This window comes from Alnus glutinosa, chromosome 2 (genome assembly GCF_958979055.1).
Source record: "Alnus glutinosa chromosome 2, dhAlnGlut1.1, whole genome shotgun sequence".
In the NCBI taxonomy this organism is placed as follows: domain Eukaryota; kingdom Viridiplantae; phylum Streptophyta; class Magnoliopsida; order Fagales; family Betulaceae; genus Alnus; species Alnus glutinosa.
Genome location: NC_084887.1, coordinates 11,351,987 through 11,375,938, shown reverse-complemented (window position 1 = coordinate 11,375,938; position 23,952 = coordinate 11,351,987). Strand labels below are relative to the sequence as shown.

Here is a 23,952-nt window from a genome sequence, read left to right as displayed (position 1 = left end):
CCATAGATGAGTGGACACCTTTGAATTCTCCCATTAACGAGGTGTTGATGGAAATCAAGAGGGACCCGCAGTACGAGAAGCCTTATCCACTTCACAACAAGTACGTGAAAGAAGAAAACAGAAAAAAATTCTGCGCGTTCCATAATGCACGAGGCCACATTACCGAGGAGTGCAGAAACCTCAGAATCTTGATCGAGAAGTTCATTAAAAACGGGAAACTACTTCGTTTCATAGTGGATAATCAAGGCTAGCCTCGGCAGAATCAAGAGTCTCCGAGGCATCAAGACCAAGAGCCGAGACACCGAGATCGCTCCCCTCAGAAGCACTAAGAAAATCATCGAGACAGAAGAAGGGAGGAGCCCCGTCGAGAAGAACCTCGATGAAATAGAAGCAGAAGCAGCAGCAGAAGCACACGAGTTCGTGACCCATGTAACGAACCGGTTATCGCTGACATTTGAACCATATTCGGAGGCTTTGGCGGAGGAGGAGAGACGAGCGCAGATTGAAAAGCCTACGCTCGGTACCAGAAACATCGGGAGGTGATGACTATAGAAAGACCCCACAAATCCCACCGAAGGGAGTCCATGGTGGTGGGGTTTTAAGATGAAGATTATGCGGGAGTTTCACTTCCTCATACCGATGCGATCGTGGTCACGTTGCAGGTAGCTAACCACCAAATCCACCAAATGTTCATCAATAACGGGAGCTCGGCTGATATCCTATATTGGTCGACCTTTCAACACATGGAGATTAGCCCGAAGAAGGTGATCCCGGCTACCTGTCCTTTGGTGGGGTTTGCCGGGGAGCAAGTCCAGCCGGTCGGTTCTATCGAACTCCCTGTAACAGCGGGAGATTATCCGGTCACAAAAACTATCATGGTCAAGTTTCTGTTGATCGATAGACCCTCGGCCTACAATGCGATCCTTGGAAGGACAGCCCTCAATGATCTGAAGGCAATTACTTCCACATCACATTTGAAGATCAAATTCCCGACCTAGAGAAGGGTTGGGGAAGTAAGGGGAGAGCAGGGCGTGGCACGCCAGTGCTACAACATAACGATGAAAGGAACCCCTTCACAAGGTAGTTGCGGGGAGAAAAGCGAGCAATAGCAATTACAACCCGAAGAACCAACCAAGGAGATGGAAGAATTTGAAGTAGGAGTTAAAGAGAGAAGAGTAAGGGTCGAATCTCTGTTATCTCCGAAGATCAAAGAATCCTTGGTGGCTTTCCTTCGAAGTAATACTGACGTGTTCGCCTAGTGCCATGACGAAATGCCAGGAATTGATCCTTCGGTAATTTCGCACAGGCAAAATGTCGACCCAAACTACCGACCCGTCAAGCAAAAAAGAAGAAGCTTTGCTCCAGAAAGAAACCAAGCCATACATGAAGCAGTGGAGAGACTATTGAAAGCCGGTTTCATCCGAGAGGTGGACTACCCTCAATGGCTAGCCAATGTTGTCTTAGTGAAAAAGTCAACCGGGAAATGGAGAATATGCTTGGATTTCACCGACCTCATCAAGGCGTGCCCAAAAGATAGTTTCCCTCTCCCCCGGATGGATGTTCTAATCGACTCCACCTCGGGGCATGAGCTCCTAAGTTTTATGGATGCCATCTCAGGGTATAACTAGATCCACATGAGCGAGCTCGATGAAGAGAAAACTTCTTTCATCACTAATCGAGAGTTATATTGTTACAACATGATGCCCTTTGCTTTGAAGAATGCCGGGGCAACCTACCAAAGGTTGGTCAATAGAATGTTCAGTGACCAGATCGGGAGAAATGTAGAAGTATATGTGGATGACATGCTGGTGAAGAGTCGGGAAGCAATCAGCCATCTGGCTGATCTCGAAGAAACTTTCAACACACTAAGAAGATATCAGATGAAGTTGAACACGGTGAAATGTGCCTTCGGCATCTCATCAGGAAAGTTCCTGGGGTTCATGGTCTCGAGTAGAGGGATCGAAGCAAATCCAGAGAAAATTTGAGTTGTTCTGGAAATGCAAGCTCCCCGTACAACAAAACAACTGCAGCAATTGACCGGGAGGATTGCAACCTTGAACTGGTTCATTTCTCGATCAACGGACAAATGTTTACCTTTCTTCAAGATACTTCGGAAGACGTTTGTTTAGAGCAACGAGTGGTAAGATGCTTTCTGCTAGCTAAAAGAATACCTAGCTAACCCACCACTCCCAAGCTTGCCAGAAGAAGGGGAAATTCTCTACCTATACCTGGCAATGTCGCCATCAGCTATCAGCTCGGTTCTAGTCCGAGAAGAGTCCGGAGTGGAAAAACCAGTATATTTCACTAGCAGGGCTTTACACGGAGCCGAAGGAAGATATCCCCGGATTGAGAAGTTGGCCTTCGCCCTCATCACTTCAGCTCGGAGGTTGAGACCATACTTCCAAGCACATGCTATAAGGGTGCTTACGAGTATCCTTTGAAGAAAGTACTGCAAAAGCCCGACCTCTGGGGTAGGTTGGTGAATTGGACCATTGAACTCGGAGAATTTGACCTAGAATTCTATCCGAAAACCACCATCAAGGCTCAAGTTCTGGCAGACTTTATTGCAGAATTTAGCAATCTTCCCAAAAATCAATAAATACCCGACAAAGAAGCGTGGGTGGCATATGTCGATGGGTCATCCATGAAGTCTCGGAGCAGAGCCGGGGTAGCCTTGATAACACCGGATAAGAAGGAAATTGCAGTGGCATTAAAGTTAGATTTTCATACCACAAACAATGAGGCAGAGTACGAAGTAGTAATAGCAGGTCTCAGCCTGGCAGAAAATCTTGGGGCAAAAAACCTTGAAGTACGAAGCGACTCGCAGGTGGTGGTCGGCCACATCCAAGGTGAATCTAAAGCCAAAGGAGAAAAAAATGATAAAATACCTTACCAAGGTTTTGAGTTTTTGGGACCGCTTCGAGCGGGTGGTGGTCACTCAAATCCCAAGAACCGAAAATGAACAAGCTGATGCACTAGCTCGGCTAGGGTCGGCAACGGATGAAAAGATTTCAGCCTCAAAACATTGGGTAATCGTCCTGGACAAGCCTTCTGTGGATGACCCTGGATCGGTGATGCAGATCGATGATGCCGATGTAATTCCCCAGTGGGCAAGAAGTGTGGTTGAATATCTGAAAGTCGGGCAACTGCCGGATGATAAAAGAGAAGCTCGAAAAATTAGGATGCAGTCAGCGCGGTATACTCTAATTGGTGAAATCCTATATCGCCAAGGCTATACACTCCCACTCCTAAAATGCCTCTTAACGACTGAGGCTGAGTATGTATTAAAAGAGATTCACGAGGGAGTCTACGGCAGTCACTCGGGTGGTAGAATGTTAGCACACAAGGCTGTACGAGCTGGCTACTATTGGCCAACAATGAATTGAGAATCATTGGAGATGGTCCGAAGATGTGACAAGTGCCAAAGGTTTGCAAAGTTACACACCAACCCCCCAGCAGAACTCAGCTCGGTCTCCTCACCATTGTCGTTTGCCTAATGGGGGGTTGACATTGTAGGACCCATGCCTACAGGAAAAGGGAATTGCAGATTTCTAGTGGTCGCAGTAGATTACTTCACCAAATGCGCAGAAGCGGGGCCTTTAATGACTATCACAACCGACGCAATCAAAAATTTCCTTTGGAAGGCGATCGAATGTAGATTCGGGATACCTTACGCCTTAGTAACTGACAATGGAACGCAGTTTGACTGCAAACCATTCCAAGACTGGTGCGCCGAGCTCAAAATCTGAAATTTTTTCTCATCGGTATATCACCCTCATTCGAATGGGCAGGTCGAAGCAACAAACAAAACTTTGGTGAAGATATTAAAGAAGAAACTCCCAAAGCGTAAGGGAGGATGGGTAGAATATTTGCCAGAAGTCATGTGGTCGTATCGAATAACAACCAGCTCGGCAACTTCCGAAACTCCCTACTCGCTAGCATTCGGAGTCGAAGCAGTGATCCCTGTCGAAATAGGTTCCTCGAGCTTTCGCATTTAGCATTATAATCCCGGATTCAACAGTGATGGATTAAAGCTGAACCTTGATCTTTTGGAAGAAAAGCAAGAAGAAGCAAGAGTCAGAACTTCTGCTTATAAAGCAAAAGCAGCTCGGTATTATAACAAAAAAGTAAAGTTCTGATCGTTCAATACCGGTGATTGGGTGCTTCGGAGGATAACTTCGGCAGCTAAAGACCCCACAGAAGGGAAATTGGGGCTAGTCTGGGAAGGACCATTCCGAGTTATCAAAATAAACCCAAAGGAAGCATACCATCTTGAAGACACAAATGGGAAAAAGCTGCAACGACCATGGAATGCCGAGCATCTCCGGAAATATTATATGTAATCTGCTTGTTTTTTAACTTTTTCGTTTATCAATGAAATGCAGATTCAGACAGCATGTTACATCCATAGACAACATTCGCAAATTACATGAGCCGAGACTTGAATCACGTTGAGGGGATTCAAGTCGGAAAAATTATATGACTCGAATCACGTTGAAGGGATTCGAACCGAGACTTGAATCACGTTGAGGGGATTCAAGTCGGAAAAATTATATGACTCGAATCACGTTGAGGGGATTCGAGCCGAGACTTGAATCACGCTGAGAGGATTCAAGTCGGAAAAATGCCGAGACATGAGCCACGTTGAGAGGGTTCAGATCGGAAAAATTCTAAGTGTAAAACTTAGACGATACTAGATATACCAAAATCTACACTTAGCCAAAATTGGCTAAGTGTAAAACTTAGACGGTGCTAGTATCACGTATATCAAAAAAAAAAAAAAAAAAAGGTATAACACCAGCATAAATTTTGTACAAAAATGCCTAATGGCCTGTATATAAAATAGAAAATGCAAGTCTTACAAAAACGCCGAAGCTAAGATGGCGAAGCTAAAAAAAAAAACTAGCTAAGGTTTCTAGGTATTCGGGTCTCCGGAAACTTGAGCAACAGAAGCTTCAATATCAACGGCCTCAGTCGAAGCGTTTAAATTCGCCGGCTCAGTAACCTCACCAACAAGTTCAGCATCATCACCAACCCAATCCAAGACATCGGGAATCAAGTCTCGGCCTATTCCTCTCAGCTCTAAGATAGCTTGCTCGAGAACATCCATAAAGTCGGTATAGTTCAGCTTGGCAAAATTTGGAGAAGGCGTCGAAAGGTTAAGCGCAAATTCTTTAAGGGAATCAAAACCCCACCTAAATCCGTTAACCCAGGTTTGGTCTCGAACCTTGGTAAATGCCAGAATCTAACTATGAAACCGATCTGCCCTCGCATTGTAGCAAGTAGCCTTCTATTTATAGTGCTTGGACTTCTTCCGAAGCTCGTGACACTTGGATTTCACCTCTTGTAAATCTGCCCGAGCTATTTGTAAACCCGATTCAACCTCTTTTAGCTTCTCCTCAGCAGCTTTTTGAGCTTCTTCGGCACTCCGATGAGCTTGTTCGGCGACTTTCCTTTGTGCTGTCACAGCGCTCAGATCAGCCCGCAGAGTTGTATTACTGCATGATGTAGCCGAATACTTCGCCTCAACATTGTCAGTGTGAGTCTTAAGTGCGAACATCTCGCGAGTCCTCGCATCCAGCTGGGCAGATAATCCTCGGCTGGTTTCCTCGGCCATATTTTGCCTGAGCTCGGCGTCAGCAACTAACTCATCATGTCTGGCCAATTCTGACTCTCACTCGGCAAGAAGCTTATTCAGCCTGGCCACCTCCGAATCAAGGGATTGTCTCCGAGCCAACTCGAGCTCAAGCTCAGAATTCCGGTGCTGAAGTCCGGCTATGACCGGAACCTGGTCCCGGTGGAAACTCCTGTGCTGGTCAAACAAGGCAAGGGTGTCCACCAATTGCTGGGGAGCAAGGAAAAGGTTAAAAATAAATATAAAAAGGGTGAAAGAGATCAAAGTATACTTGTAACGTTCGAGATATTTTGCAGTAATTAAAATATAAAATTTAGGTAAATAATTGATAGACGTTAATTTAATGTTATTCAAAGAAAATAGAAATAGAATATAATAAGAAAATTAAAAAAAATATGAAAAAATATATTAAAAAAAAAAAGGAATGAAGGGGCGTACGGCCCTTCATTTTGGATTCAGGTGGGGCGCACCTGCGCCCCACGTGAAGAAAAGGAGGGCCATTCGGCACTCCTCAAAAGAAAAAGAAAAAGAAATAAAATAAAATAAAATAAAATGAAAAGTTGACCGAGCTCCTGAAAGTGTAGAGTCACAGAGTCCGAGATGTTATAGCTTTGGCGGAGGAGACTTTCCTCAGAGGCCGTAATCAGAGATCTAAACCTATTCTCATGACGAATAATATTCGGGCCACCACCAACGGGAGCACCATCAGAATCAGAATCAGAAGCCATAGAAGTCAGTCAACTGTTTGAAGGAAGTTTGAAGGAAGTCGATCAACTGTTTGAAGGAAGTCGGTCAACTATTTGAAGGAAGTCGGACAACAGTTTGAAGAGGATCGGGAAATAGGAAAATATTGGCCGGAAAAGGGAATTCTCGCCGGAAAACTCAGAGGGTTTTCACTGAACAGTGAATGGTGAAAAGTAAAAATGAGGGTCGAGGGTTTATATAATGCTTCCGCAGGAAGCTGAAAAGACGTTCATTGAAAGCGCCGAGCTAGAAAGTTGTGCAACCGTCGGGCATACAACTGTCCTCGAAAGGCAAGCCAAGCACGCGTTTCAGCGCGTGATACAGACTCCACAGCCAAAAGGCTATCAAGCGTGACTACACGTGATACGAGAAGCTTGAATCAACCTAATATGGTCCGCACCCCTCGAGAATGCAAACCAACCTGGCAAAAAATTCCAAATCTCATCATGGCCAATGTCATTATTTCGGGCGTTTCCGTTTCCAAGGGCGCTTAAATTCAAACATTTTGAATTTCAAAAAATTTCGCGATACAAGATTTCCCAGTTCTTTCCAAAAGAGCGAGCCAATATAATTTGCGTCCAAAGCTCAGCAGAACCGCGCAAGAAAATTCCTTTCCCTGAAACTATTTCATGTGAAGGAATTGGGGGGTAACTGTTAGGGAATAATCCTGATTCTGCCAAATGGGCCAGGATCGTGGCCCATTAAGACTTGCCAAGACTGTCATATCCAACAGACTCGGTAATTTCCCGTCACTACATAAAGATCAAGGAGGGTTAAAAGCCGGCCTCATGACGACCCTGAAGAAAGTCCCACGCTTCCACGATCTCAAGTCGGTTAAAGACCGACTTGGCAACGATCGTGGAGAATATACCTCAGTCCCATGATCCGCACAAAAGGGAGGTGCACCCACGATCTCAAGTCGTTTAAAGACCGACTTGGCAACGATCGTGGAGAATATACCTCAATCCCATGATCCGCACAAAGGGGAGGTGCACCCACGATCTCAAGTCGGTTAATGACCGACTTGGCAACGATCGTGGAGAATAGAATATACCTCAGTCCCATGGTCCGCACAAAAGGGAGGCAACCCCACGATCTCAAGCCGGTTAAGGGCTGACTCCGCAATGATCGCAGAGTTCGAACCACGACTCCATGATCTCAAGTCGGTTAAAGACCAACTTGGCAGCGATCGTGGAGAGTACACTTCAATCCCACGATCCGAGTAGTCGACAAGCACTCCGGATCTGACACGTGGTCCAATGGAAAAGCCGGAGTGCTCTCAACGTTCCATTTATAAATACCTCACACCTAGACAGGTATTTTTTTTGGATTGCTCACTGTGATTAAGAGTAAGATACACTTGAGATAATACTGACAAAAGCATTGGAGTGGGATTGTCGGATTCCCCGCGACGAAGTTTTTCTCTTTTACAGGATCTTCGAAGTAGCCTCTTTCGTTCATCAACTACCATACCAGAATCTGTTCTAACAAAACCCATCAACTGAAATCAAAGCCTAAGAATTCTACCTACCCAAAAATGAATTTCTTCTTGTTTAGGTACCGAGAAAACGCTGGAAATCCCAACTCCCTGACTTCACCGGTGTCAACCTGTGACTCACCGGGCACCGGCCTAGGCGCCGTCGTCTGCCCCAAACGGTGGCTAGCCCACCGCACATCTCCCTCAAGCTCTCTGATTCTCTCTCTCGGCTAGGTCTCACTCTCAAGCTCTCTCTCTTAGTCTCTCTCTTGGTGTTCGAACGAACGAAAAGGGAAGAAAAGAATGAGAAAGAAGAAGAAAAGATAGGGGAGAAAATAAGAGAAGGAAGAGGGAAGAAGAAAATGGATGAAAAATCTATTTTAAATTTAGATACATAATCTAATAGTGTGTTTTTTCCATTTTGTTGAGCTAAACTAGTTAAAAGTAGGAAATAGATAATCTACTGTGAGTGCTCTTTATACATTATTTTTTTGTCATTCTCCAATCATTCAACTTTTTAAAATCATATTAGATCTGTGGGGTTCATGTGTGAGATACTATGAGTCATACAAATCTAGAGCCCTAACAGAAAATTAGTCACTCATAATTAATGTGTCAAACATTAGACTTAGCAATTAAGATAAAATAAAGGGTTACTAACAAATGTCATAATTTGACCATTCATACTATTAATTTGTTATTATTTAGCAACATCCGTTAGTGTTAGCTGTTATGTTGGATGGAAAATCAAATTGACCAAAATGTTTTAAAATACTCTTATTTTAATCATTGAAAAATCAAAATTTCCCTTTGTATTTATTAATTAGTAGAAAAAAGACTTTTTTTATTTTTTAAAAAAATGTAGGGATAAATGCAAGGGTAAATGTATAATAGTCCCTCAATTTTTAAGTTTATTGCGATTTTGAATTAGGCCATTCCGTCACTTTTTAGTCCAATTTTGTAACTTTTGTTAATGCCACATGTTCATTTTCGCCACATCATCTTAAAATATTTTTTTTTATTACTTTTATTTTAAAAAATAAATTAAAAAAAAAAGGTAAAAAAGAAAAAAGAAAAGGGGGAGTTGACAGACCCCCTTGCTGAAGGGGTGGCTCGCCGCCTCCCCATGGGCCTGGGGTGAAACACTTTTTGAAGTATTCTCGTTCTGTGAGTGAGGTGTGGGTGTGGGTGTGGGTGTGGGTGTGGGTGTGCATGCGTGAGAGAGAGATACCTTCTTCATAGACATGCACGGCAGCTGCGTAAAAGATGGTCAATTGAGCAGGATACCTTCTCAGGTGTTACTGATTTCCCTTTCAAAAGTTTCGCTTAGAAATTTAATCAAACAGTTGGTGCGCTGGCTTTCATTCTCGAAAAACCCATGAAACAAATAAACCATAAACAGCCATAATCTCCTCTCCTCACTGACAGTCACTGTGCTTCCCCTTTTTAAAGAGAAAATTCTCTACTTCCGTTAGATTTATTCAAAATAAATAAAAGTTTTTATGTGCATTTACTTGAAAAAAAAAAGAGCTTTGTTACTTACACAACAGGTTGTGCACTTGTTGTGCACAATCTGTTGTGTAACAAGCATTTTTCAAAAAAAAATGATATTTGTAATACCATTAAATGATACATTTACTGTACATCTTCCAACGTACGTTGCTGCAGCCTGCAATGCAGCTCTATTTCTGATGCAATTTCGTCCTTCTCTGTTCAGTGTTCAGTGTTCACGTGGTATGTGCCTTGCTAGCCCTTTCTCTCTCTCTTTCTTTCTTTCTTTCTTTATTTATTTATTTTTATTATTTTTTATTTTTATTTTCATCTCTTTGATTTTCTGCTAGCTTTTCTTTCGCATGCAGCTGATTTACTTCCTTCCCAATTTCTCCTCACAAACTTTTAATTTCCTCTCTTCAGCACTGTGAGAGCGCCACTCTCTTCCATGTCAGACTGGCTCCCAAACGAGGTTATCACCGACATCCTCTCACGACTGCCGGTGAAGTCTCTGATCAGATTCAGGTGTGTTTCAAAGGAATGGTGCTCTCTTATCTCCAGCCCCAGCTTCATCGCCACCCACCTCAATCGCTCTCTTTCCAACACCCAACACCAGCCCTGCCTTTTCCTCAGCCATTTCGACGACAACAATGGAGACCCCATGCACACCCTCCTGCTGTATCCATCAGATCCACAAGTAGAACACAAGGGGGATTTCTTTGCAAACCCATCAGATCGCATAGAATTGTATGATCCATCCAACGATGAATATTTCTTGCACTTAGTTGGTTCATCTAACGGCCTCCTCTGTCTTGCCAATATGGTTTTCCATAACGAGAGTGGGTTATGTGTTCTCTAGAACCCTTCTATTCAAAAAGCCACATCCCTTCCCAAGCCTAATCTTGGATTTGACAGTATGTTAATCCAATCTGTTGGCTTTGGGTATGAGCCCATGACCGATGATTACAAATTGGTGAGGCTTGTGTATCCAGACAATGAGTGTGTTCCACCTCTGGTTGAGATTTATACGCTTCGAACCGGCATATGGCGCTGTATTACTGCCCCCGGTCCTCCCTACTTCATAAGGGATTGGTCCTCATCGGTTTTCGTGAATGGGGCACTCCACTGGCCCGCAAATACTCCATTGTGGCAGGGCGCCTTTCGCAATGTGATTGTGTGGTTTAATATGAAGGATGAAGCCTTTGGGGAAGTGGGTATGCCTAAGAGTTTACAAGGGCTGGAAGACTTGAACGTTAGTGTGGCTCTAGTTGATGGATTGCTTGCGCTTGTCCCTCGTAACTCATGTGGCAACGAGGCGTCTCAGGCCGTGTGGGTGATGAAAGAGTATGGAACAGAGGAATCTTGGAGTAAGCTGTTTGATATTCGCATTGGGGGATTTGAGAGGGTGATAGGCTTTACAAAGACAAGTAGTGATGATGTTCTAGTGCAAAAGGCTCAAAGGTTGTTTTCTTTCGGACCAATTAGCCGAGAATATTTGGATCTTCCCATTCATGTCACAGAGGATATTTATTTGGATACTTATGTGGAGAGCCTTGTTCTACTGAATGCAGCTGACCGAGTTCCGTGGTGACAGGGGAAGTCGTCTGGTGGTAGTTAGCGCACAGAGAAAAGCAGGTGCTTGATGCTATTTCCACATTCTAATTGTTACGATTCCTGAATTTGTGTGCATAATATAGGACTATGAATCATATTAAAATTTCCTGGTTTACCATAAGTTGCCCATTCAGATCGCTTAATGTTTTTTTTAGGTGACTTCCCCTGTTTTGGTTTATCTTTGTGTATTTTTGGTAATGTAATATTTGTGTCTTTGATATAAGCTTTTTGAATTATAATCATGTTAATTTATATGGTGTTCTTATTTACTGTTTATCTAGTATTTGGTATCTGAGAATACTGAGGTAGAGAGTATAGATTGTGTTTTAAGTTGATTTTGGTTTTTGGGTAATGAGAAACTCAGCTAATGGTTGTTGTTTTTATGAGCTAAAAGCTCAGGCTTTTGTGTTTTTGGGTTATGTTTTGTTGTTACCAGACAGAGATTCAATATGTTTTTTTGTTTATACTTGCTGGTGAGACTGTTGTGGTTTGTGTGTTCTGCTCGGATCCGTGGCAAAAACTTGTTATATCCAATTTGTTCAATATATGTGTCATGGTTTGTTTTTACGGACTGTGTTTCTAATTCTGATTACTTTTATTTACTTGGAATTTGATGCTTGTTTTAACAAATATGTAATTTTTTCATTCCCTCATGAATCCTCAGTGTTTGCCATCAAATGTCTTGAGAAATAGATCAAAAGGCAATATAAAAGTCTTGGGTTTTGGCCTAATAATTCAGATTTCTTCACCCTGAGCTTTATTCCCATTAACAATTATTTATTGTAGTTTTCCCTGGCAGAGGAGCATGCATTTAGTTTTGGTTCTTTCTATGCGCTTCTCATATTTGTCATCTCTGAGCTGTCACACTACCACAAAATCATCATATATGCTTAAGAAACAATAATTATCTTTACATTTTCTCTATTTGCAATTGAATTTCTTCTGTCATCCAATTCTACAAATATCATGCACTTGTCCATTCGTAGCATCCGCCTGCATGTACCATAGTTGCGGATAGTAAATGCGGGTGGTCACTATCCACCCACATGTACACCCCTAGCATTTTTATATAATTGGGTCTCTTATTTATTTATTTTTTTTCTGATGATATGATATGTTCCCTCCTAGGTATCCAGGGCTTAGGTGATTTTGCTGGACATTATGAAAAGAGGTTTTCTCAGCTTTATATCCACTTAAATGTGCTATCTTTTGACATTGATCTTCAGCATTTTATGCTTGAATATCTGCTATGCGTAGAATTTGCAAGTCAATTTAGAAAATTTCACATGATTGCTTTGATTTTATTTTATCATATAAAACAAAAACCTTGTAGATTTTGATGATCTTAGCAATTAGAGTCACCCATAATCTATGAGAGTGGAAGAAGAAATTAGAATCTTGAAAACAAATGCTGAAGTCTAATCTGCACAAATAATTAAAGGTAATTTTTTCATGTGGAAACAACATCCAACACCTAATTAATTGGAATCAAAGATGAAATTAAATTTCTGAATCAACTATAGTATCCATTATCCATGCACAGAAATTTCTAAATTTAGAGTAAAATCAAGTCTAACTTGAATGTGTGAAGCTAGCTATTATTTAAATTCATGATCTATGTTTGGTTTTTCATTGAACAAGTGACGCAATATCTGTAAAATTACAATTATACCCTTCAATTAGGGGGTTGCTTGCAGCCACCCTGAGTTTGGGGTTGGCCGCGAGCCACCCTGCAGTGGTTTTGTTTTATTTATTATTATTATTATAATTAAAGTGGCATAGTAGTATTTTCATACCTATTTCTATTTCCTATTTGACAGAAAACAATCTAATAGAGGTTTCGAATTTAGAACGATAATAAGCTCAAATTTTAAATCTATTAAATTGAAAACTGAGGTTTTAAGTTTGACGAAAAACACAATAAGTTGACATAATTTTTCCTAAATAGTTGCTTTTGTCGTGTCACTTAAGGACATCCAAACATTAAACTTGTTTGATCTATAATATACTCAATTTATTTAGTAAGAAATGCTACATGCACTCTCAAATTCAATGAGAAATGTTGCATACACTCTTAAAGGCACACTCCCAGATGTGATATTGAAAATCATCATTTGATCCAAAATTCAAAAGTAATTTTACCTACCATATCAAGAAGTATGCACTTAAGAAACTTGAGAGTGCATACAGTATTTGTGTAGAAGTATGCACCGAAAGTTGAGAGTGCATATAGTATTTGTGTTATTCAGTCCGTCAATATTGTATGCATCATGTGCAAAAATGAATACAAGTCATGGGCTTGGTTAGGGGTGAAAAGGCATTTACGGTTAGCAGTAAATTGCTAACCGTAACTACAATTTACCCTCATGAAGTTGACATGAATTTGTAATCCTGGTATGAATGTTTCAATTGCATCAACCCAAAAAAAAAAAAAATAAATAAAAAAAAATAGAGCCTTCTCGAGCCTATTTTTGAACCTATGACAAGCATTAAAAACTAAGCCCAGCTTGTCTAAATATTTGAACTAATTAAGATTTTAAACTCGGTTAAGTAAAAAATCTAATGAAATAAATTAGAATATTACTTCATTATTTGAAGGATAAATATCTAATAAATCCTTGAATCAACGCACAATTTGAAATCAGTCATTTACTTTTTAAAAATCAATTTTTACTTCTTCATTTTTTTGCGGATTTGAAATGGGTCATTCCTTGTTTTTGTAGTTCAAATTTTTGACATCCGTTAGTGCCACATCACCTTAAAATATTATATTTTTAATAATTTTATTTAAAAAGAAAAATTAAATAATAAAGTTGGAACTCTTGAAAGACCAATTTCCCAATGGGACCAATAACCAGGCACGCCCATTTCAACAGTTGATCATTAACTTGTTACAACATCACAAACACTTTTAAAAGAAAGTTTCAAAGTAAGCTTTTTATCTTCATTTTCGTTAAATTAATTAATTTTTAATCATCTATAATGTTATAATCAATGTCCTTTGTTTCCACATAATACATAAACCAACCTAGGTAACACGTCACTATCTAGAATTTTAAGTAGATCGTCCTCCTAGCTGTATTTTGTCACGATATCAACCATAAGAATTATGTTATGTAATAGTCATTTAAGATTAATACTAATGCTCTATTCGTTTCGACATAAAATGGTTTCTGAAAAATGATTTTGACATTTTTCTGTGTTTAGTGGGGGCGAAAATAATAATCAACCGGAAAATGATTTACGCATTTTAAAAGCGTAAATCATTTTCCCTAGAAGACAGACATAGTTGATCATCTTTTAAACAACGCAGTCAACCTTCACGCTCAAGTAATCAACCATCGTCGGAATCCGGCAACCATTGCTAGATTCCAACAAGCCAGATTCCGGCACTGGCCGGAATCTAGCCAAACCGACCGGATCTGGGCATACAACCGAACAAATTCCGACCGGATTCCGGCCAGTATAGCCAGAATTTGGCCTAATAAGGCCAAATTCTAGCGAATTTGGCCGAAATCTGGTGATGCCGACCAGACGTTGCCAGATTCCGTTTTTTGCCACTGAGGATTTTTACGACAAAAAATCATTTTATGTCGAAACAAACGGAGCATAAGAGTAATATTTTTTGCACAACTTTTGCATAATTTTTACACAACTCTAACTACTTTTTTTTTATGGGTAATTACCTTTTTTCCCCCATTAATTACCAGTCATTGTCACATGGCCTCATGAACTGACACATCGACCAAAAGAGAGCATCCAACTACCAACTTTACATACTTTGCCCCCTTCCGTCAATTTAATTCGTAAAAAGACTTAAATACCCTAACTCAAATTCAAAAATGGCATAAATGCCCTCAACTTTTTTAAACATATTAATTTTAATATTTTTTTTTATTAATTACTGTTGAAGGGCATTTTGGTCTTTAAACTAAAAATAATGCCAAAAAATAGAATATTCCGTCCAAGTTAACGGGATTCTCTAACGGAGAGGGGCAAAGTATGTAAAGTTGGTAGTTGGATGCTCTCTTTTGGTCGAGGTGTCAGTTCATGGGGGCATGTTGACAATGGCTGGTAGTTGATGGGGGGAAAAGGTAATTACCCTTTTTTTTTATGATCAATCATTGGATCTGTTTTCCTACATATGAACCCTAAATATCCAATGGTTGATCTTATAAAAAAGTTGTTAGAGTTGTGTAAAAGTTGTACAATAAACATTACTCTAATACTAATGCATTTGTTGTAAGTTGAAGTTGAAGATGGCTGTTTTTTTTTTTTTTTTTAGGAGGTTGTAAATACAACTTTCATTCCACAAAAGCAGCGTTACAAAGATAAAAGCAGATGTGTGGGCACCCCAACAATAAACTCAAATCTGATATAGCAATGCCAAATTGGTAACCAAGCAGGGAATGGATGTTTTTTCAATTCCAAAGGAACCAAAAATGTCTCGGCCCTATCAACCTTGGGCAAAGCCAAAGATTTGTCCGTACAAGGCGGATTAAAGACCAAACTAGCGAAGAACATGGGCATAACCCGTGTAAGAGCCTTTAACCATGTCCAAAATAACAACTCCTATGCAGGGGTTGAGAGCCAAGCACTGATTTGGAAAAGGAAAAAACAACCCCTTTGCAGGGGTTGAAGAGGAACATGCACAACCAGTATCAGACCAAAATCTCTAGAGAATGGGTCTCCTACAGAGATCAAAACTCAACCGCAGAAAACATAAATACAAAAAGTATAAAACTTATTACAAATCATCGGTGGCGGCAAGACCATTGCTAGAGACTGTCGAAGATGGAGGATGGTGGTGAAGAGCAGCTCGCATGGCGTCCGGCTTACCACTTGTCGACATGTGCAATGCACGCTCTGGCGCGTGAGGACTTGATGGTGAAGCGGCTGACAGTGGATCGAAAGGGAGAGAGCCAGGAATCTGATGGAGCGAAGCGTATGATGAAGAGGCCTCCTGAAGTTAGTAGATCTAATTTATAAAAATCAGATCTAAGAATTTTAAGATACCGGTGGATCCACGGCCATGAGCGGTAGGAAAAAACAAGAGTCTGGTTCGACTGAAGAGAAACCGCCTACAATAATATAGCAACAAGATGGTGATAAAGCTTGAGAAAACTCTAGCTGGATAGAGGCCTCAAAAGAGGCATGAGCAGTAAGTAAATAGAGGGAAAAAAGAGGAAATGAGAAGAAAAATGGAGGAAATGAGGAAATGAGAAGTAAAGGTAGAAAAGAATAAATTCTTCGGAAGAGTTCGGGAGAGTTTCAAGGATGAAGATGGCTGATTTTGATTGCAGGAAGCTTAGCATTTCATAAATGCAGCCATATGCATATATATGTACTAAAGATAAAGTAATTTTTGTTTATAATAATGGGTGTGATGGGTTGTTGCCCATATGTTTTAAAGCAATGGAATTCAAGTGTAGAAGACATGCATTCACCTGGTCAAGATTTTAAGTCAAAAGATAGAAATGATCAATTTGAATCACCAATTAAAATATGAGGTTTTCCTTTGTTACTAATTTTCATAGTATAAACTAGTTTCAAGATTTTCTTGAATCCCATAATATATTACATAGAATTGTGTCAGAAAACAAATTTAGCTCATTATAATTTGTATTAGGGCCAGAGGTGGCGCGCAGCCACCCTCGGCCCATGGGGAAGGTGGTGAGCCACCCCAAAGGTAGCGTCTGCCCACCACGTGTTCATATGTAAGAGTCTTCAACCCCGTCCAAAATAACAACCCCTGTGCAGGGGTTGAGAGGTGGGCACTGAGTTGAAAAAGGAAAAAACAATCCCTTTGCAGGGGTTGAAAAAGAACATACACAACCAATATCAGACCAAAATCTCTAGAGAATGTGTCTCCTACAAAGACCAAAACCCAACCGCAGAAAACATAAATACAGAAAGTATAAAACTTATTACAAATCATCAGTGGCGACAGGATCACTGCTGGAGACCGGCGAAGATGGAGGATGGTGGTGAAGAGTAGCTCGCATGGCGTCAGGCTTACCACTCGTCGACACGTGCAGTGCACGCTCTGGCGTGTGTAGTGCACGCTACGGCGCGTGAGGACCGAACGGTGAAGCGGTTGACGGTGGATCGAAGGGGAGAGAGCCGGGAATCCGATGGAACGGAGCCTATGATGAAGAGGCCTCCTGAAGTTAGTAGATCTAATTTGTAAAAAATCAGATCTAAGAACTTCAAGATATTGGTGGATCCATGGCCATGAGCGGTAGGAGGAAGAGGAGTCCGGTCCGATTGTAGGGAAACCGCCTACAATAATATTGCAACAAGATGGTGATAAAGCTAGAGAAAACTCTAGTTGGAGAGATGCCTTAAAAGAGGCGTGAGAAGTAAGTAAATGGAGGGAAAGAGGAGGAAATGAGAACAGAAAGGGAGGGGGCAGGGGGGTGGGGGGGAAGAGGGAGGGGAGCTCCTCTCCCATGGCGGGCAGCACTGTAAAGGTAGTAGAGAAGAAATTCTTCTAGAGAGTTCGAGAGAGTTTCAAGGATGAAGATGGCTGATTTTGATTGTGGGAAGCTTAGCATTTCATAAATGCAGCCATATGCGGTTTGAAATGATCAATTTGAATCACCAATAAAAATATGAGGTTTTCATTTGTTACTAATTTTCATTAGTATAAACTAGTTTCAAGATTTTCTTGAATTCCATAATATATTACATAGAATTTTGTGTTAGAAAACAAATTTAGCTCATTCTAATTTTAACGGTGATAATTCGTGTTCTCGTGTCGAGGTATAAGTATGAGACTATATACACTAACGGAGCCAGCATTGACAATTTGGGGGGGCCAAATTGAAAAAAAAAAAAATCGGAGGGGCAAAACTAAAAATATAAAAAAAATAAAATAAAATTAGGGGTACAATTTTAATTTTATTTTATTTTTTTAAGAATTTTTTTTAAAGAATTTTAAAGAATTTTTTTTTTTTAAGAAATTTTTTTTTTTGTGTGAAAAATCTGGGGCTTGGTGGGGCCTAGGCTCTCTAGCCCCTGAATAGATCCGCCCTTGACTATATATAAATCATCCCAAACCCAATCAATTTAATTATTCCCTTAATTCTAACTTTCTAATTTTGTATTTTGTTCGTGTTGGGTTTATGGGTCATGTCAAAAATTATCTGTCATGATGTCGCGTGTTGGCCGTGTTCGGGTCGTATAAAAACATGGGTATAAGACTATATAGGTCAATTCTAACCCGACCTATTTAATTAAACGAGTTAGACTCTTCAACTTTAACCCTTTAATTTCTTGTTGAATTTATGTCGAGTTTACAGATCGTGTTAAAAATTGTCAACTCTACTAATTTATACGGCATTAAAAAATTCATACTCCATTTTAGTTATACCATTTGGATTGAAAGTTGGTGGGGCTGATATAAATTGAGGGCCAGAGGTGGCGCGGCCCCACCTTTGGACAAAATATAATATTTTGTTTTTTGTTTTTAAATAACATTATTAAAAATATAATATGTTAAGATATATGACAAAAAAGTTGATGTAGCAATAACAAATGTCAAAAATTTGAACGAAAAACCCACGAACAAACGAAATAATTTTTTTTTTTTTTGTTCTAAAAAAAAAAAATCTGAAAAAAATGATAGAGTAAAAATTAATTTTTTTTAAATAAATTACTGATTTCAAACTAGGCATCGACTTAAAAATTTATTAACCATTTACGCTAAAAGATAGAGAGTGCAATACTTTGCATCTACACACTTACGTGCATGCCCTTTTATAGATAACTCATGGTGAAATTTGCTAAGGTAATGATACTTTTACGACATGCGCATAACTTGTGCACTCCTCACCCTCACATGAGGGTGGAGCCCACTGTGTACTTAGTGTGCACTCTTGTAGTGCAGTAATCAGTTCCCAATTTGCTGTTGCCTTTTCGACAAGCCAACCGGCTAGCACATTCTGAACAAGGGACATGTTCGCCCATTTCCCTTTTTCTTTTTTCTTTTTTCTTTTTCTTTTTTTTTTTTTTTTTTTTTTTTTATAAATTATTATTAATTTATTTTAAAAGTACAAAAAGGGTTACATTACATCTCTTGTTTGCAGATTCTGTACACACGACTTCGTTTTTATGTATAAAAATATATATATCAAAAATTATATAAATATAAAGACGGCAAGCGGTTAGCGATTTTTTCCAATTGCTTTTAAATTTGGTTAACAGTTATAGATGATTAGTGGATAACGGACAATTAATAACCACCCGTATTTTCAGCCCTAAGCCTAGCAAGCATGCTACAAAAAAAAGTTAGAAAAAATTTAAAAAAGATAAAAAATAAAAAATAAAAAACTAAAAACTAAAAACTGCTGGAAGGGGATTGGCTCTGCCAGCATGTAATCCCAAGACAGTTTTGGTTCCATTTTATTTTTTTACTACTTTTTTTAGAATATGATTGGGTGTTATTTCAACCCAACTCATTTTTTTTAACCAACTCAAATGTTTTTTTTAGCCAACAACAAGTTTTTTCAACTCAACTCATAAAACATAGTAAAAAAATAAAATAAAAAATAAAAAGAGGGGAAACTTCGCAAAATCTCCTTGAAATTCCACTCTATTTGAAACTACTTTCCAAAGTTTAAAAACTTTCAATTTTATCCCCTTAATCGTTCAAACGACAAAATGGGTAAAATAACATTTATGCCTTTAGAAAAAAAAAAAAAAAAGGTAGTTAAAATCTGATGTGGTTGATGCCACCTAAGGAAGTAAGAAGATGGGACCGGAGAGTATGCGTAAGTGTAGCATCTCTAAAAAAAAAAAAAAAAAAGCATGTCAACATTAACTTTTTCTCATATTAAAATCATTCCAACATTCAATCATTAATTAATTATATGGAAGATTCATCATAGTCTCAAAGAACACATAATAGAATTGCTACACTTCGCTTACGGCCGTAATTAGAGAATTAAACTCATAATTAAAGTGCTAAACATTAGACTTAGCAATAAAGATATAATAAAATAAGAAATAAGACAAATCTAAACCAGTGGCTGAATAAATCAGTATAGAACTCTTTTGGCTCTCCTTCCCTTCCCGCTACCCCTTTTTAAAGAGAAAATTCCCTAATTTCCTTGGCCACGCATAGAAGTGTACAAGCGGTTATAGCCAATTACGATTAGCAGTAATTGGCTATAACTGCTAACCGCAACCGCTTAAAGTAGTTATTGGATTTTAACAACCGTAATCGCTCCTTTTACGTGGTTAGCAGTTATTTTTATAACCGCCGGTTAGCAATTATAAAACCTATATATAACCGGCTGTTTGAATCCCGCTTTTTTAATGTGAGTTTTGGGCCAATTTAAATAATTATGGTTTTATTTTAAGAAAAAAAATCTCAAGAATTCAAACAAATTATGCAATCTGTAACAGGTAGAATTCAAGGAGATATTCAATATTTCGGATGGGTGTGTTGGACTTTTTATCTATTTGCTACGGAGTGACGAACAAGACAACAAATCTGAACAAAATTTTAACAACAGATAATGATATAGTAGAAGACTGGAAGCAGAGATAATTAATCTTGGGTATAAAAAGATCTTATAATAATAATTAGTTCTTCGAAAATAATTAACCTGAAAGATAAAAAATGTTTGCTACTACCCTTAATATATATATTTAGTCTTTGCGTCGTTTTGGTGTTAGTTTTTATATTTAATATAAAAATATAAAAATTAATTTCTAAAAATTTCAAGAGATATAAGTATAAAGAAAAAAGTTGAGAAGTAATGCTACATGTATATTTTTATTCCACAATAATGATACGACAGTTTCAACTAACCATTGAATATATATATATATATATATATATATATATATATATATATATATATATATATATAAAATAAGGATCGATCTAAGACTTGACGTGCTTATTAACAGTACTACTCGTGTATATATATATATATATATATATATATATAAAAGTTATAACATAACATGCCTTCAATGCCTTCCCTCACAATTTCTTTCTTTTGCCTTTATTTTTTATTTTTTATTTTTGTAATTAATCTAGTTATGTCAATATCGAAACCGATTTACCCATTTTTTTACAATATTTTATACTAACTTTTTTCTTGTTATGAGCAAAAGGCTCAAAGCTTGTTTTCTTTCGGACCAGTTGTGGAGATTTATTTGGATACTTTTGTGGAGAGCCTTGTTCTACTCAATGTAGCTGACCGATTTCCGGGGCGACGGTACGTACGTAATTCGTCTGCTGGTACGTAGCTAGAGAAAAGCAGGTACTTCCACATTCTAATTCGATCTTATGATTCCTGAATTTGTATGCATAATATATATATATATATATATATATATATATATGATTATGAATAATATTAAAATTTCCTGGATTTCAGCCTACATTCCTGCTATAAATTCTTTCCATACAGTAGAATGATTTAGGAAAAAAAAAATGCCCTCTAACCGGTTGAAAGTTATATGATTTAGGTAGACAATATACCAGAGTATGTATATATATGTACTTTTCTGTGGATTAAGCGCCAAGCTTAGTCCTGGAATAATAATATATATGCATAATGCATGCATGTCTTTTTCTTTATAATGGCTCTACTTTGGAGTCGGTCAGTTGTTTCGACGCATAAAATGTTTTTCGTCAGATATTTTTCGGTGTTTGGCTAGTGCAAGAATTGGCTAGTACGGCGAAAAATGGTCTATGACTTCTAGCAAAGGTTTGGTGGGGTCTAGCGAACTCCAGCGCTTTAAGAAGGAAAGCTCAAATTTAAAAAATAATATTCGTAGTATTCATATTATGAATATTGGGTAAAGGTTCCCCCCATTTAGATCGCTTAATGTTTAACAGTTGAAATTAATTTCCTGTCTTTCACCCGGAAACTGTGAGATCCATTCCTTTCAGATTGAAAGGCTTGCTATTAGAGCTTAGGAGAGAACTCGCATACTCTTTCTATAGCCATATCGACGGCGTCAATCCCTAGTATTTTTATTATTATTGAAATGTACGTAAAAGTGAGAAACCTTTTGGGATTACTATTCTAACATGATATTATAGGTAACAACATGCTACATATCAAAAAGGTTATCGGTAATCACGTGCGTGTTATAAACACGTGGCTAATTGGCCAATTCGCAACGTGTATTATTTACACGTCGCCAATTGGCCACGTGAAATTAATACACGTGGCTAATTGACTTTTTTATATTTTCTCTTACATCTAGCCACATGTAATAAATACACGTGGTTAGCTGGCCACGTGGCTGCTAACGGGTACTGTAGCTACATGGCTAATTGCATGTTTTTTTTTAGTGCGACCTGTTATATATGTTTCTTGTGTATCATCCAATTGAATTTCTTCTGTATTATTTATTGTAGTTTTCCTTGGCAATTGAATTTCTTTTGTATCATCCAATTCTACAAATATCATGCCCTTGTCCATTCGTATTATTTATATAATTGGGTCTTTTATTTTTTTCTGATGATATGATATGTTCTCTCTTAGGTATTGAGGGCCTTAGGTGTTTCTGCTGGACATTGTGACAAGCTCCTGCCTTTTCCTTTCTCAGCTTTATTTTCTTTTCTTTGGGGACAAATCAGCTTTATATCCTCTTAATTCTGTTATCTTTTGAGTTTTGACATTGATCTTCAGCATTTTATGCTTGAATATCTGCACTGCGTAGAATTTGCATGTCAATTTAGAAAATTTCACATGATTGCTTCGATTTAATTGTTTTATCATACAAAACAAAAACATTGTAGATTTTGATGATCTTAGCAATTAGATTCACCCATAATCTATGAGAGTGGAAGAAGAAATTAGAATCTTGAAAACAAATGCTCAAGTCTAATCTGCACAAATAATTAAAGGTAATTTTTTCATGTGGAAACAACATCCAACACCTAATTAATTGGAATCAAAGATGAAATTAAAGTTCTGAATCAGCTATAGTAATCATTACTCATATCCATGCATAGAGATTTCTAAATTTAGAGTAAAATCAACTCTAAATTGAATGTGAACATTGTGAAGCCATTATTTAAATTCATGACCTATGTTTGGTTTTTAATCAAATAAGTGACACAAAATGTGTAAAATTACAATTATACCCATCTAATAATTTTTTTTTCCTAAAAAAAATAGCACATGGTTGGGGGGCTAGCAACAAGTGCTGAGTTTGGGGCTACGTAGCCACGAGCCACGCCCAATTTTGGGGGTGACTAGGAGCCACCCTTCAATAAGCAGGTTGCTCGCAGCCACCCCTGAGTTTGGGGCTGGCCACGAGCCACCTTGCATTGGTTTTTTTTTTTTTGGGGGGGGGAGGGGGGCGCATGATAGTATTTTCATACATATTTGACAAATAATCTAATAGAGGTCTTGAATTTAGAATGATAATAAACTCAAGTTTTAAATCTATTAAATTGGGAACTGGGGTTTTAAAGTATGACGAAAAACACAAGAAGTTGACTTAATTTCCCCTAAATAGTTGCTTTTAATTTGTTGTGTCACTTAAGGATTGATGCAATCAAATAGTAAAAAAATAAAGGCAAAGGGATAAAGGTTATTTCATTATTTCAGAGAGTCATAATCTCCAATGGCTACTTCGAGAGAGCCTTGATCTCCAAAACAACCAAAAGGTCTAGGTTTGATAATAAATCAGCATGCTCTTTATTGAATAAGGTTTACACTTATATAGAAGACGGCTAGGTCATAAGACATAACTATTAGGTCTAGCCGTCATTACGTCATGTAGAAAATAAACTAGGAAGGAAATAACCTAAGGAAAAATACATTCCTTATTAGTTAAAATACTTGAGGAAATAAAATATGGAGAATTATACTCCTTATTCCAGTCAGCTTGGGGTTACTTGGTGGCTACAGTATTACCATATAAGCCCTAGTAATATGACTGTATCATCCCTCCCCCCTAACAACTTCCTTATCCTCAAGGAAGAGCTCCAATTTTGCACAATTCACTC

At 38.5% G+C, this 23,952-nt stretch overlaps 1 protein-coding gene across 1 annotated transcript; it reads left to right on the top strand.

Moving 5' to 3' along the window:
• Positions 1 to 10,216: 10,216 nt before the first annotated feature.
• On the top strand, positions 10,217 to 12,225 carry LOC133861485 (F-box/kelch-repeat protein At3g06240-like). Its single transcript, XM_062297277.1, has 2 exons — positions 10,217 to 10,982; positions 12,090 to 12,225. Exon 1 carries the CDS (start codon positions 10,264 to 10,266, stop codon positions 10,936 to 10,938), a length of 675 nt encoding a protein of 224 aa, XP_062153261.1. The 5' UTR covers positions 10,217 to 10,263; the 3' UTR covers positions 10,939 to 10,982; positions 12,090 to 12,225.
• The last annotated feature ends 11,727 nt before the right edge of the window (positions 12,226 to 23,952 follow it).

Coding starts and splice junctions, on each gene's coding strand:
- LOC133861485 (XM_062297277.1), top strand. CDS start 10,264: ATGTTAATCCAATCTGTTGGCTTTGGGTATGAGCCCATGACCGATGAT.